At 33.2% G+C, this 12,890-nt stretch overlaps 1 protein-coding gene across 24 annotated transcripts in view; it reads right to left on the reverse strand.

The window, feature by feature from the left end:
* LOC101887288 (glutamate-gated chloride channel) overlaps positions 1-12,890 on the reverse strand; it is a 174,367-nt gene that overhangs the window by 52,365 nt on the left and 109,112 nt on the right. For 10 of the 24 annotated variants that reach the window (XM_059122736.1, XM_059122753.1, XM_059122750.1 and 7 more), the window contains one exon: positions 848-918. The exons of 8 other annotated variants lie outside the window; for them this stretch is intronic. In XM_059122736.1, coding sequence (XP_058978719.1) covers positions 848-918 — 71 coding nt within the window. Of the gene's footprint in view, positions 1-847; positions 919-6,129; positions 6,198-12,890 lie in introns of all 24 variants that reach the window. 6 more of the 24 variants (XM_059122755.1, XM_059122747.1, XM_059122745.1 and 3 more) reach the window with 1 other exon arrangement.

Consider the following 12,890-nt stretch of genomic DNA (forward strand, 5'->3'; position numbering starts at 1 on the left):
AAGAGAAAGGATAATCCGATTTTGCTCCAACTTTGATAACTGATTTTGTCAAATATTGAGAGTGTATATCTGACGGATCACCAACCGAAACTTTGTAACACATTTCCCTAAAAGTGCCAAAAACTGATGGGACACTCACTATTTGTTAATGAGAATGTTTGCTTGGTTGCCAAAAATATGTTGGAATATGGTTCACCAGGTAGTTGGCCGCTCGATTTGTGTTTTTTTTTTTCAAATTAAATTTGGATTATTATTTAATTTATACAAGCACACAAGAGCTCCTTCATATATAATAGTTTACACATTCAAACGCATGTTGTAGAATACCGATTTTGAAGAGAGAGAAAAAAAATTAAAAAATATATTAGGATAGGAAGGAAAAAATCAAAGGAAGTACAAAGGACACAAAGCTCGCTTTAGCGTATTTTACACTGACTTCGTTGTATTCTTTTGTTAACCCCAAAAATATATAGTAGCTGATACAGAATATTTTTAGTTGGTAATAGCTTGTGACCGACCCATTGGCCGTAGTGATTGTGGGTTGGGAAAATAGGCGGCATTTGGAATTAATCCTGTATTGGTTAGTAGCAGACATTGAAACTCAACGTTGAAGGGTGTAACGCGAAAAAAGCGCAATGATCACAGCGTAAATTAGTGTAAACATTGTTTTTGTTGCTCTCATTAGACGCAGACACGTGTGAAGTTGGGGGAGACGTAGAGTATCGCACTTTTTATGGAAGTGTTGATAAAAAGTTATTGGTTAGTAATTTTATTTGTAATTTAAGAAAAAAAAGAAGGAAGGGATTTTAGTTTAATAGTTTTTTTTTTTGATACGAAACCCACTCACCATTTTGTAATCATCGATTTTTGAAATTGACCGTAGGAACATGTTGACGTAGACATAGGTGGGTAAGTTTTCTATTTAAACGACGGGTTCATTTTTATTGTTTTTGAAATGTGAAAGAAAAAAAACAAAAAATGGAAATTAGAAAAATGATTTTTTTCGATGACTCCTTTGAAGAAGTGATTTTTTTAACGACCATTTCTGTGTTTTGGGTTTGGTTTTGGTTTTTTCTCAAGTGTAGACTTCCATGAGTGAGTTGTGATTTAAATATGAAATTAATTAAAAAGTTTAACTTAAATTATGGAACTTATTATATATAAAATAAATAGTTTGATTTTTATGATTTTTCAATTAATAACTAGACTTAAGACTATGTATATGGGGCTGATGAAGGACTCGAAATTCCACAGGAAATTTCCATTTAACCTAAAGTGTACCATTTAGTTTTCTGTTGCCGTTGTTGAGATGACCAAATGAGGGAACGCAATGATAATTGATAAAACGTAATAATTTAATAAAAAAAAAATAGGAAATGATATTATGATAATTTGTAAATATATAAGGAAACCAAAAAAATGTCTGTATGGATCTCATTAAAAAAAAGAACCAAAAAAATAAGAAATTAAATTGAAAAAATATTAAATTTTTGTTAATTTTTTGTAGAGGTTTATCATGGAATTGAAAAAAATGCATGCCACACAACATTTTCATTCGGAGCTGGAGAGAGGTTCTGTTGGGTTCTGTTCACTGGTAAACTCATCTTGTTCTCCATATATGCAATGGAAAGCAAAAACACAATTACTTGGGTTCTCATGGCTAAATTACGAATGTTTTTCTTTTGGTTATTACAAAAACAAAATAACACTAAACTAAGAATTTTAAAAACTCAATTGGAAATTTTGTAAAAAAATAATAAATAAATTAAAAAATTAATCCATTAAATGATATCAAACTAATTTTACGTCTAAAGCACATTTATTTGTTCATAGAGTTTCCATATTTAAAATAATATATTCAAAAAACACAATAAATATATGAGTGTTGTTATTTTTTTTGGTTCCGATAAAATACAAAAATAATTAATTTATAAAAAACAAAGTATGAAGGCACTCTCCATTAATTTTTAAAGAATATATTATTTTTGTAATTTTTTTCTTTGTTGCTGTTTTATTTTCTGACATGGTGTTAACATCAAATCACATTTTATCATTTGCATACTCTATGTCGGAATAATAAATTATTATAAATATCTTTGTTTTTGATTAAAAATAAATACTTTGCATTGTTATATTTTAGTATTGATAATAATAATTTATTTATTTAACTATTTTTTTTTTTTGGGAAATTTGAAAAACGTAGCTTATAAGTGAAAACAAATTAAATTAACAGAGTATTGAGTATTTCCATAGACAGACAGTAGTTATATATATGTATAGAGGGAAATAGGACTAGTGAGAGAGAGGTAAAAAGATAGAGAGAGAGAGTTTTATATAGACAGATAGTTAGAATTAAAATATGTATAGAGAGAGATAAAAAAGATGTTAGAGATCCAAACGACATTTTTTTTTTTTGAAATTGAAAATTAATTTAACATATCAATAATATTAATTAATTATATTTTATGTTGTATTGGCATTGGAATAAAGTTAGTATCTTACAGTATCATTCTCTCGGAGAAAAAAAGTTAGAAATTTTTAAAATTTGGTTTGATTATTCTTAATATGTTCTGAACTAGATCAAAAAATTTAATATTTATTATTATTAAAAAAATATTAAAACATATTGTATAATACATTTTGTTTGTTGTTTGTTTACTTGAATGAATGTCTTTTATATGACAGATATAATGGTATGGTAAGTTGGAAAATAACGGGTCCAGTTAGCTCTCATGTTAAATTAACTCGGTAGCTTCTTTTTACTGAGTCAAAAAGGATTTAATTAAATGGAATCGTTTTCCAGTAAGAATATGTGGTAAATCAGCTGATCATTTAGATGCATGTGTGTTTATGCTCTATTTCACACTGTGAAAACTAAATAAAGCTATGGTTGCTTTCGGTGAGCAACATAGAACCAAATTTTTAAAGGTCCGTCTACGTGCTTTTGTAATCAAATTACAGAAATTTGGTGGTAATCGTTTCAGATTTGAATACGGCTCTGATATGTATTTTCACCCGATTTCACGTCTTTGCTTACAATCTTATCAAATAGTATATATTTTGGCAAATATGACCGAATTCAACCTCGAATTAGGTCTGATACTCAGTAAAAGTGACATGCAGGTTAAACTGAGAAAATCTTTTCCAAATATACAGGGTGAGATGAAAAAACTGCAACTAACTTCAGACCGCTGTCATTTCTAAGCCACTCGTCCGAAAGCAGTGACATCTCATTATATTGTTAACAAGCTTACAAAAGCATTTTGGTGAGATTTTTTCGAGAAAAAAAGTTATTCGGATGGAATTCAAACGTGATAGTGTGATTTCTTTATATTTGGCTGGAAAACCACAAGTGGCTATCGTTAGAGCACTCCAGCATTTAAATGTGAATAAATCTTTTTTGTCTCGTCCATCGCTAGTTACACGGACGGAAGAAAAAAGCAACATCAGCAGAAATGGTTTGAAATGTAACGAAGCGACTTGATCGAAACCCGCATATCGTAATATTCCATTCGGCAAATATTGAAAAATGTGCTCGGGGTAAAGCCATTGAAATTCCAAAAAGTGCAAGAACTTACACCGCTACAGAAAGAAAATAGACTCAGAAGAGCTAAAGAGTTGCTTCGCTTGGCCGAATTTGGTTTTCTCCGTTGAGAAAACATTCGTTGTCCAGCAGTTTTTAAACAAACAAAATGATCGTGTTTACTTGCCGAAGAGGTCAGCTGAAAATGTACACCTTCGGTTGGCCACCAGAACTCAATCGCCGGCCATGGTGATGTTGTGGGTCTCATAACAGAGGATGGTATCTCACCGCTTGTATTAATCGACTGTGGCATCAGAATAAATGCCGAATATTATCGCGAAAATATTCTGGAGGGTGTATAAAATGATGTTTCTCGCTACATTTCCAGCGCACAATGGCCACCAAAATCTCCGGATAACAATACGTTGGACTATTTGGAAAGCAAGGTTGGCATTAAAAATACCCAAGTGTCGATTACCTCAAGCAAGCGCTTCTACGGGATTGGGCCAAAATACCGCAGAACAATATTCGGGCAATTTTTTCGATGCCATCTCCTAAGGTCATTTAAAGCTCTACTCGAAAGAGAAAATAAACGAAGGCAGTTTCAGTTATATATATTTCATCAGATTCGAAATTTAATATACGCTCTATAATAGTGATTGTTAATAAGTGAGTATCACTCATCAGATACAGCTGAAAAAAAGCCTTTTTACAAATTTTGGGTTGAGATATAGATATAGCTCTCATATATATTTCCCTCTAATTTGTTACAAGTGATAGACAAGGAAGCTGAAATTTTTCACAGATCAGTCTTTTGTGTGCAGGCTATATCGGTCCACGATATCGAATGGCCCCCATATTACGGTACCACCCGATATTCGGTGTTTTGATGATTTTAGGCCCATTTTTCAATGGAATTGTCCGAAATTCTATAGCTCCCATATAACGGTACCCCCTGATATTCGGTATTTTGATGATTTTATATATTTTGATGATTTTTTATAGGTCCACAATATCGCATATTTTCCCAATATATCAGCACCTTCCGATTTTCGGTATTTTTAAGATTTTAGCAGAATTTTTAATGAATTTAATTTTTTCGAAGATTTCCTAATTCGTTCCAAATGGTGGAGGGTATTCAAATTTCGACCCGGCCGAACTTACTGCTTTTTTACTTGTTAATTTTTCACTTTCCTTCCGAATGGTGGAGGGTATAAAAAGCTGTCCCGGCCAAACTTAGCTTCAATTTTTACTTGTTTGAGCTAAATTGAAAAATATATATACTCCCAGAAGCACTCCCTCTCGAATCCGATCGAGTTTTTCGGAGGTCTGCCTGTACAGATGTTTACCCGAATTCAATAATTCTACTTTCAGAATTGTTTCCCCTCGAATTCGATCGAGTTTTTCAGAGGTCAGTCTATTTTTCAGAGTATGTCACATTCGATTTTATATTTCTAACAGTACCGAAGCATGTTCGCTCTTTTTCGAGCTAAATGCTTTGTAAACGATTTGTTATATTTTTATTTCATTATGAACTAAGCGTTTCCTGTTTATTTGTTGCCTTCCAAAGTGTTTGTAAACATCGCTTTCCATACCAAATTTATGTCTGCTATATTTAAAAACTTCGAAACTCAAAATAGCAATCTGGAATCGTAATTCACAATTCGGAAAAATTTTTGTTCTTCATTGTGATTAACTAATTTGAATTATATTTTATGCATATTCACCCAAAATGCAAATATTCCAAAATACACCTATTATTGAGTGAATATTTTGACTTATGTTTATGTGTATATATTTTCAAAATTCAAATATTTTAAATGGAAGTATCCAACTTCCTTTTGTATTGTGTAATATTTTTTTGCTCTTAATAAAAATTAAATTTAAAAATAAACATATCTTCATATCTCTATATAAATATTATAAATTGTTAATTGATTTCTTTTGTATTTAATAAGTAGTAGTAGTAATAGTAGAAGTAGTCTAGAAAAAAAGGTTCGATCACTGCATTCACAGACGTTGTAACTCAAATCGATAACATGATGTTGGCATTAACGAGTAGAAATAATTTCAAAGTAGAAGAAAAACGAATATGTACAGAGTTTAAGAAAGAAAAACTTCATGTCAAGAGGTATGGGCTGGCGGCGGCACTTGGAATTGGAACGCAATATCGTAGGGATCAACACAAAAGTGTTGGTTTTTCGCCTTAAAGAGGATATTTTCTCAAAATTGAAGAGGTGCCTACTTGTTTACAAACTTAATCAGATACTCTCGTGTTTATTTCGCGAGCGAGAAAAGTTGTTGCTTCACGTAGTGTGTTTAGGGAAGGTAAAAATTGAGAGAGAGAGAAACATTGTAGGGGTTACAATGGTCAAAACATTCATTTGGGGAGTAGGGCTTATGAGGATAGGTGTACGACGTAGACGACACTATAACTAAGCCTCCAGTTCCTATAATACGCAGTGACACTGACACTATATTCATCGAAGATAATGTATCATCTTTATGACTGATTTCTAGCTCTAACTATTAGAGGGATATTCTTTTTTTGTACTTGGTTTTAGATTCTCTCTAATAAAGCGATACATTATCCAACGCGCACTTACCATGGTAACATCATCGATTTTTGAAATACTTCTTACGAAAATGTTGACGCTCACAACAGCCGGACCATCTGTGTTTGAGAGTAGAGTACAATAAAAGGAGGTGGATGATGACATACAGAAATACATAAATAACATGAAGGACAAGAAAAATAAATGTGTGTCGTGTTGTTGTTGATGTTATTTTTTTTTCCTCATTTGACGTTTCTTGTTCTCAGTTACGCATACTTTTCGAAACTTGAGTATATATTTATTTTGGTTCTTGATAAGTAAAATAATATTAAGAAAAAAAATTAATGTAAAAATAAAATAACAAATTACAATAGGTTAAATAGCCTTTGAAGTCTGAAAAGTTCTTTTTCTTAGATTTGAACGTCTTCTGTAAAGTTTCAAAGATCGTATCTATATAAAATGTATTGATAGATATCATAGTTTGTGGACAATGTTAGAATTAAAACAATGATCGAAAATTTGTTTCAATAGCTCTATTCTTTCGCCTGCGAGACTTGTACCTGAAACGTATTTCTTTAGAGCACAATTCAAGGAGAACGGCGTTTTAACTTTACTGTAATATATTTAATAATATTAATTAATATTAATATATTATATATATAATATAATTTAAGCTTTCCATCTAATACCCGATAGAAATGTAACAGGTGTATGAGTCAAGTAACTGATTAAATGTAATGTAATACCAAGCTGTTTCGAATGCTATACTTTTTTTTAGAAAACTCTTTATTTGGTAATAGGATTTTTGACTGGGTATATATATTTAAAGTCGTGAATTAAACCTAAAATATGATTTTTGCTTTTACTCTGAACATGCCAGTTAAGACACAGAACAATTTATGAAAAAAAAAAAAAAAAACAAGTTAAAAAGTATCAGTCGGTATTGCCGATGTTGATCCCTCGTGGGGAAGGTAGCAAAAGGAGTGGACCGATATAACCCATCTTCACTTCAAATCTTGTGTTAATCAAAATATTGAGATGTGTGACATTTGAAGACAAAACGTATGATTGTTTCTATTATTCGAGAGCTATAAATATTCCCAATTTGAATCTTTGTGGTGGAGGTAATTGTTGTAGTTAGCCGATGTTGTTCATTTTTGAACTGGCATTTTAACTTGGCGTAAAATTTCTCCTTGGAAATCCAAAAATGTAGATTTGGTGATTGAAATATTTCAAAATATGAAGATGTTTTTATAGCCTCCCTATGAAGGTACCTTCAAATTTAAGTTATTCATTGTGTCTAAATTTGCCAATGAAAATATTAGTATTGGATTAGATGATTGCTTAAGTCTGGAGTATTCCCCCCTTGTCTTAACTCTATTAAAAAAAAAAACAATATTAATTCAAAGCGAAATTGACAGCTTTACAATGTTTGCTGATCGCTACCAATATCATGATTTCATCCCGACGAAGAGAATAATTACTTGGCTTTTTCACCTTTTTGATGTGACGATTTTGGTGTAACGACGCTCTATAGGAGCATTTAGAAGTGAATGAGAATTATACTCACTTCTTGACTTTTTTATTTATTTTTACGCAGTTTTATGATACATATGACATTATACCTTTGATACGATGCAGTAAGTCAGTCGATTTTGGTGAATTTGTTTATAAGCTTCCCCAAAGTCATAGTTTGCACTCGATAACAATGATATACCGCACAATATGTCATATATAGTCTAGAAATAGCTTTGCCCAAGAGTCTTTGGTGTGAAAACTTTTCATTTCAGATAACGAAACCAATAGAAGAATTACAGGGCCGTGTTATATCTCGAAGATGTGGTGATGATTGGCCACAGAGATCTTGTAACAGATGAGGTCTGCACGAAAATGAAATTCATGAGGCTGTCTCGGACCTAGAAAAACTTCATGAATCGCTCAATATTATTTTTTTTTATTACATTTTGGTTATAGTGGACCGTTTTCACACTTTATTATATGCCAAAATAATTGAATGACCTAAGTTTGTAGAAAATCAGACTCTGATTTCACATGGCTAGATCAAAGATTTCTTCCAAAGAGATCTAGAGTCTGGTGTGTCGATTAGGCATATTTAATAATAAATAATTAATTATTAAATTCTATATAGACTCTATATCCCAATAATTAATAATTAATTAATATAATATTTTAAGTATTGACCATAGTTCGCCACATATTTGCCATCTTTTTTCAAAATATCTTTTTATACCCTGTATTAACTTTGTCATTCCGTTGTGTATTAACTTTGTCATTCCGTTTGTAAGATCCCTAAATATTCGTCGTAGAACCCATAAAGTATATATATATGCATAATCAGCATAAAATTCTAAGCCAATTTAATGATGCCCGTCTGTCTGATGAGATCACGATACAGGCCACATTATTTGACGTAGAGCGTCAAAATTTAGCAGGACAATTTGTATTGTGTCTTTAATGGTTGGTATTCAAAATAAGATATATCGGTCCACGTTTTGGTATAGTCCCCATGTAATGGTACCTCCCGATATTGGGTATTTTGATGATTTTTGCCACATTTTTCCACGGATTTGTCTGAAAATTAGTATTTGTGGGTCGTAATGGATTCTAGCTCCGGTGGCGAAATATTGGATGGTATATTCCCCATATAACGGTACCTCCCGATATTGGGTATTTTGATGATTTTTGCCACATTTTTTCATGGATTTGTCTAAAATTAGTATTTGTGGGTCATAATAGATTCTAGCTCCGGTGGCGAAATATTGCATGTATAGGTCCACGTTTTGGTATAGCCTCCTCCCGATACATCCCGATTTTCGGTATTTTGATGATTTTTGCCACATTTTCCCACCAATACGACTAAAAATTAGTATTTGTGGGTTATAATGGGTTCTAATGCTTCCCTAAGCTGGAGGGTATTAAAAGTTAAAGGCCCGGCCGAACTTTTTGGTTTTCTACTCGTTTTTTTTTTTCTGATATTAAGAATCCACCAAGTTTCCCATACCGTCTTCCGAGTACGTTTCTCATCGATCCAACCAAATAGTAGTCGGAATGCACGGAATACGTGATTCAATGTTTTGAAATCATTATGTCTAGTCGTATATGACTGTGATTGTCTGGATAAGACATTACAGATCGTAGTAAAAAAAAAACATTTAAGTAACCCTAGTGTCATGATTATTCGGCTTTGCGTTGATTTGGCTGCTTGCTCTAGCTTGAAAATAGTTTATTAATTTTTCATCAGGAATAACAAGCGGCGAAGGCGTCTCTCAATTCATATGTTGCATTATATTCTTTTTTGGACGTACAGTGTATGTAAATACAACTGATGCTTTGTTGCTTGTTCTGGAATCACCCATCTCGTTTATTTACTGAGAGTTTTTAGAGTTAAAAATTTATATGTTTCTATAAAGCTTGATTTCTGTTTCTATTCTACCGAATTCATGCCTTAAATATATTGTGGTTGGTTAATTAAAATTTTTCGTGGGTAAAAATGTTGTAAGTACACGAGGTATAAGACGAGATAGCACCGAGCCTGAACAAAATATTCTCAAAACAAAACTTTTAATAAATTTAAATATAAAATGTCGTTACTGGTCTACATATCGATCATTGTTTTAAATTGCCCAAAACTTTACGTTTCTTATATTATGATTTTTAGAGCGTGTTTACATATAACATATTTTCTCCAATTAACCAGGTAAATTGACTAATCACATAAACAAACATATTGTGATTGGTCAATTTTCAGGATTAATCTGGATAAAAACTTGCATGTAAACGTACTTTTACTTTGTGACAAAACTATAAAACTCAAAAAAAAAAAAAATAAAATAATTATAAATTATGACATAACAAATAAATAGTAATTTAACCAAACTTAAGAACAAATTAAAATTTCAACATTCTTTTCGTATTTAGTTATTTGATTTACTCTAGGAAAGATATTTTCCATAAAATTAAAATGCGTTCCATTGCCTGTTGGAGTTGGAGCAGTGTGGGTTTTGGACGAAGAATAGATGATAACTATTTCCTGTATCTGTATTGAAATTGAATTATTTTATAAATTACTCCCTAATTACATTTCATAGAAATTCCACAGGGAACTTGTATCATTCTGGCTAAATGGTAATGTCGAAATGAAATATGAAACGAAAAAAAAACGAAAGGAATGAAACCGAAATAAGAAACAAAATCAAATGTCTAAAGCAAAATAAGTTCGAAAAAAATTAAATAACTTCTTATTTAAATGCAAAATGTTTAACTGCTCTAGGATTTAGGTTACTTTAGCTGGGCTGATTTTATTTTTTATATTTTTGGGTTTTGGTATTCGTAGTTGAAAATATGAATGAAATTGGCAAAGTAAAGAGGAAGTAATACTGGAAATTAGTTATTAAATTTAAAGTAATCTATTACAAAATAACAGTTATAAATATAATTGACAAATAAATAAATAAATGAATAATTATTATAAATGTAAAATAAATAAATATAAATAATCAACTCTTGTTTTGTTTTTTGGTTTAAATTCACTTAGTAGGCATTTAGTTTATAAGAAATAACATTAATAGTAAATAACATTTCATTGTAAATCATCAACAGAATAAATATTAAATATTTGGTTTTTCGTTTTTGTTTTTTTATTATTTTCATCTAAGATAAGTGAATAATTCTTTGGTATCTCATGAATTGGTTGGTATCTAAAGCGACAGGATGAGTGACCAATAGAATAAAGATTTCAAAGTTCTCTAAATAAGATATGCTTGGAAATGTTATATGAGTGTGTGTGTGCTTGTTTTAGAAAACTAACGATAATGATGTTATATGTACTTTTATACCTATAGTCTAATAGTCTATGTTTTCCTGAGAACCGATTTTTTGTAATGAGTTGTGAATGATATTATTAGAAAAATTTTATTGCCCATCAAATGTTCTTCAAAATACTAATGCCTTAACAAAAGAATTAGATTTATAGCGAAAAAGCTGCGAGATTGGGAAGGACCAAACTTCAGCTTCAAGCTGAGTCAAGTGACAAAAATTAATAGAAGTTAAGAATGGGAAGCAAGAGCAAGTGTATAAAATTCGAATATTTTTCTAAACAGGCTAATTGATTTTCCTATATATTACTGGGAAAATTTATCTGAGTAAAAACGGCCACGCAAATGTTGATATTCCCTCCAGTATTCCCTCCAATTCAGTTTTCTGCAATGTGCCGCTTACCACATAAGACAAATAATTTTCATTTACTTGGTATTGCCGGTCACATATTGTGTTTGGGTTACGATGAGATAGGCTTGCTACTGCAGAGGACTTTCTAAATCATTTCTGTTACTGAATAATTTTCTGTCCTCCGACTAACACAATCATTAGCTGGAAATACCTTTTTCGAAGACGGGCTCTCATTCAGTTGAGTGGATGATAATTCATTTACACTGCAGCATCGGCTCGTTTTTTTCGGAGAGGCTTCTTCCGTTCCCAGAGGCTTCCGCTGTTTCGCAGGAGCTTCGGCTCACTGTTCCACAGAAGCTTCAGCTCGTTGTTCTGCATGAGCTTCGGCTCGCTATTCCGTATCATATCTCAAACATTTGTAGTGGTGTAGAGGTTGTCATAAGGCTTAGTTCTAGCTCGTTGTACCTCATGAGCTTCGGCTCACAGTTCTATATCATAGTTAGTTTTTTTTAGCCATTGCAGACGTCCCAAATAGTTGAACCCGAAAATACCCACAGTGAGCTGCCAAACTCGAACGAGTTTCGATCCACCTGCAAAGACCTAGACCTCGGCATATCCACAGTGAACATCTGCTGAACCCGACCTAGCCCTTATCCATCTGCGAAGCCTTAGAGATCGACCCCGAGCATATGCGCAACGAGCTGCCAAACCAATTCTCAGCGAGCTGCCGAACCTCAATGAGCCTATGTCTATCTGCGAAGGCCCAGACATTGGCCCTCGAGTATACCCACAGCGAGCTACCGAACCTGAAGGAGTTCCGATATATCTACAAAGGCCTAGACATCGGCGAGCTAGCGTATCCGAACGAGTTCTGATCCATTTGTGAAGCCGCATACATCTGCTCCTGAGCATATCCACAGTGAGTTGCCGAATCCAAACGAATCCGAAGCCGTCTACGAAGACCTGGACAACCGCCCCTGAACTTGTCCACAGTGAGTTGACGAACCCCAACGAATCCCGATCTATACGCAAAGGCCATATGCCGCCGAATATATCTTCAACGAGCTGCCAAACCAGAACGAGCCTTTATCCATCTGCGAAGACCTAGGCATCGGCCCTCGAGTATAGCCACAGTAAGCTGCCAAACGAGTTCTGGTCTATCTGCAAAGGTCTAGACATTGACTGTCGAATATATCTTTAGCGAACTAGCGAATCCGAACGAACTCTGATCCATTTGTGAAGTGGCATACATCTGCTCCAAAGAGAGCTGCGAACCCGAATGAGCTCCGGTCTATCTTCAAAGGCCTAGGCATCGGCTGTCAAAAACACTTTTTCAAGGAGCCGCCGAATCAGAATGAACCCCGAAGGCGCAGACGTGCACTCCCGAGCATATCCACAGTGAGTTTTTCTGCCCGAACGAATCACAACCCGTGTACGAAGTCCTGCACAGCTGCCCCCTATCATATCCACAGTAAATTGACCAACTCCAATGAATCTCGATTTATACGCAAAGGCCTAGACATCGGCCGCCGAACATATCTTTAGCGAGCAACAACCAAACGCAACGTCGTAATTCCCGATCTTATCTTCAAATCATCATCAACCCTAACACCTGCGTCACCTGA

The sequence above is a fragment of the Musca domestica genome, unplaced genomic scaffold (assembly GCF_030504385.1).
Source record: "Musca domestica strain aabys unplaced genomic scaffold, Musca_domestica.polishedcontigs.V.1.1 21, whole genome shotgun sequence".
Lineage (NCBI taxonomy): Eukaryota > Metazoa > Arthropoda > Insecta > Diptera > Muscidae > Musca > Musca domestica.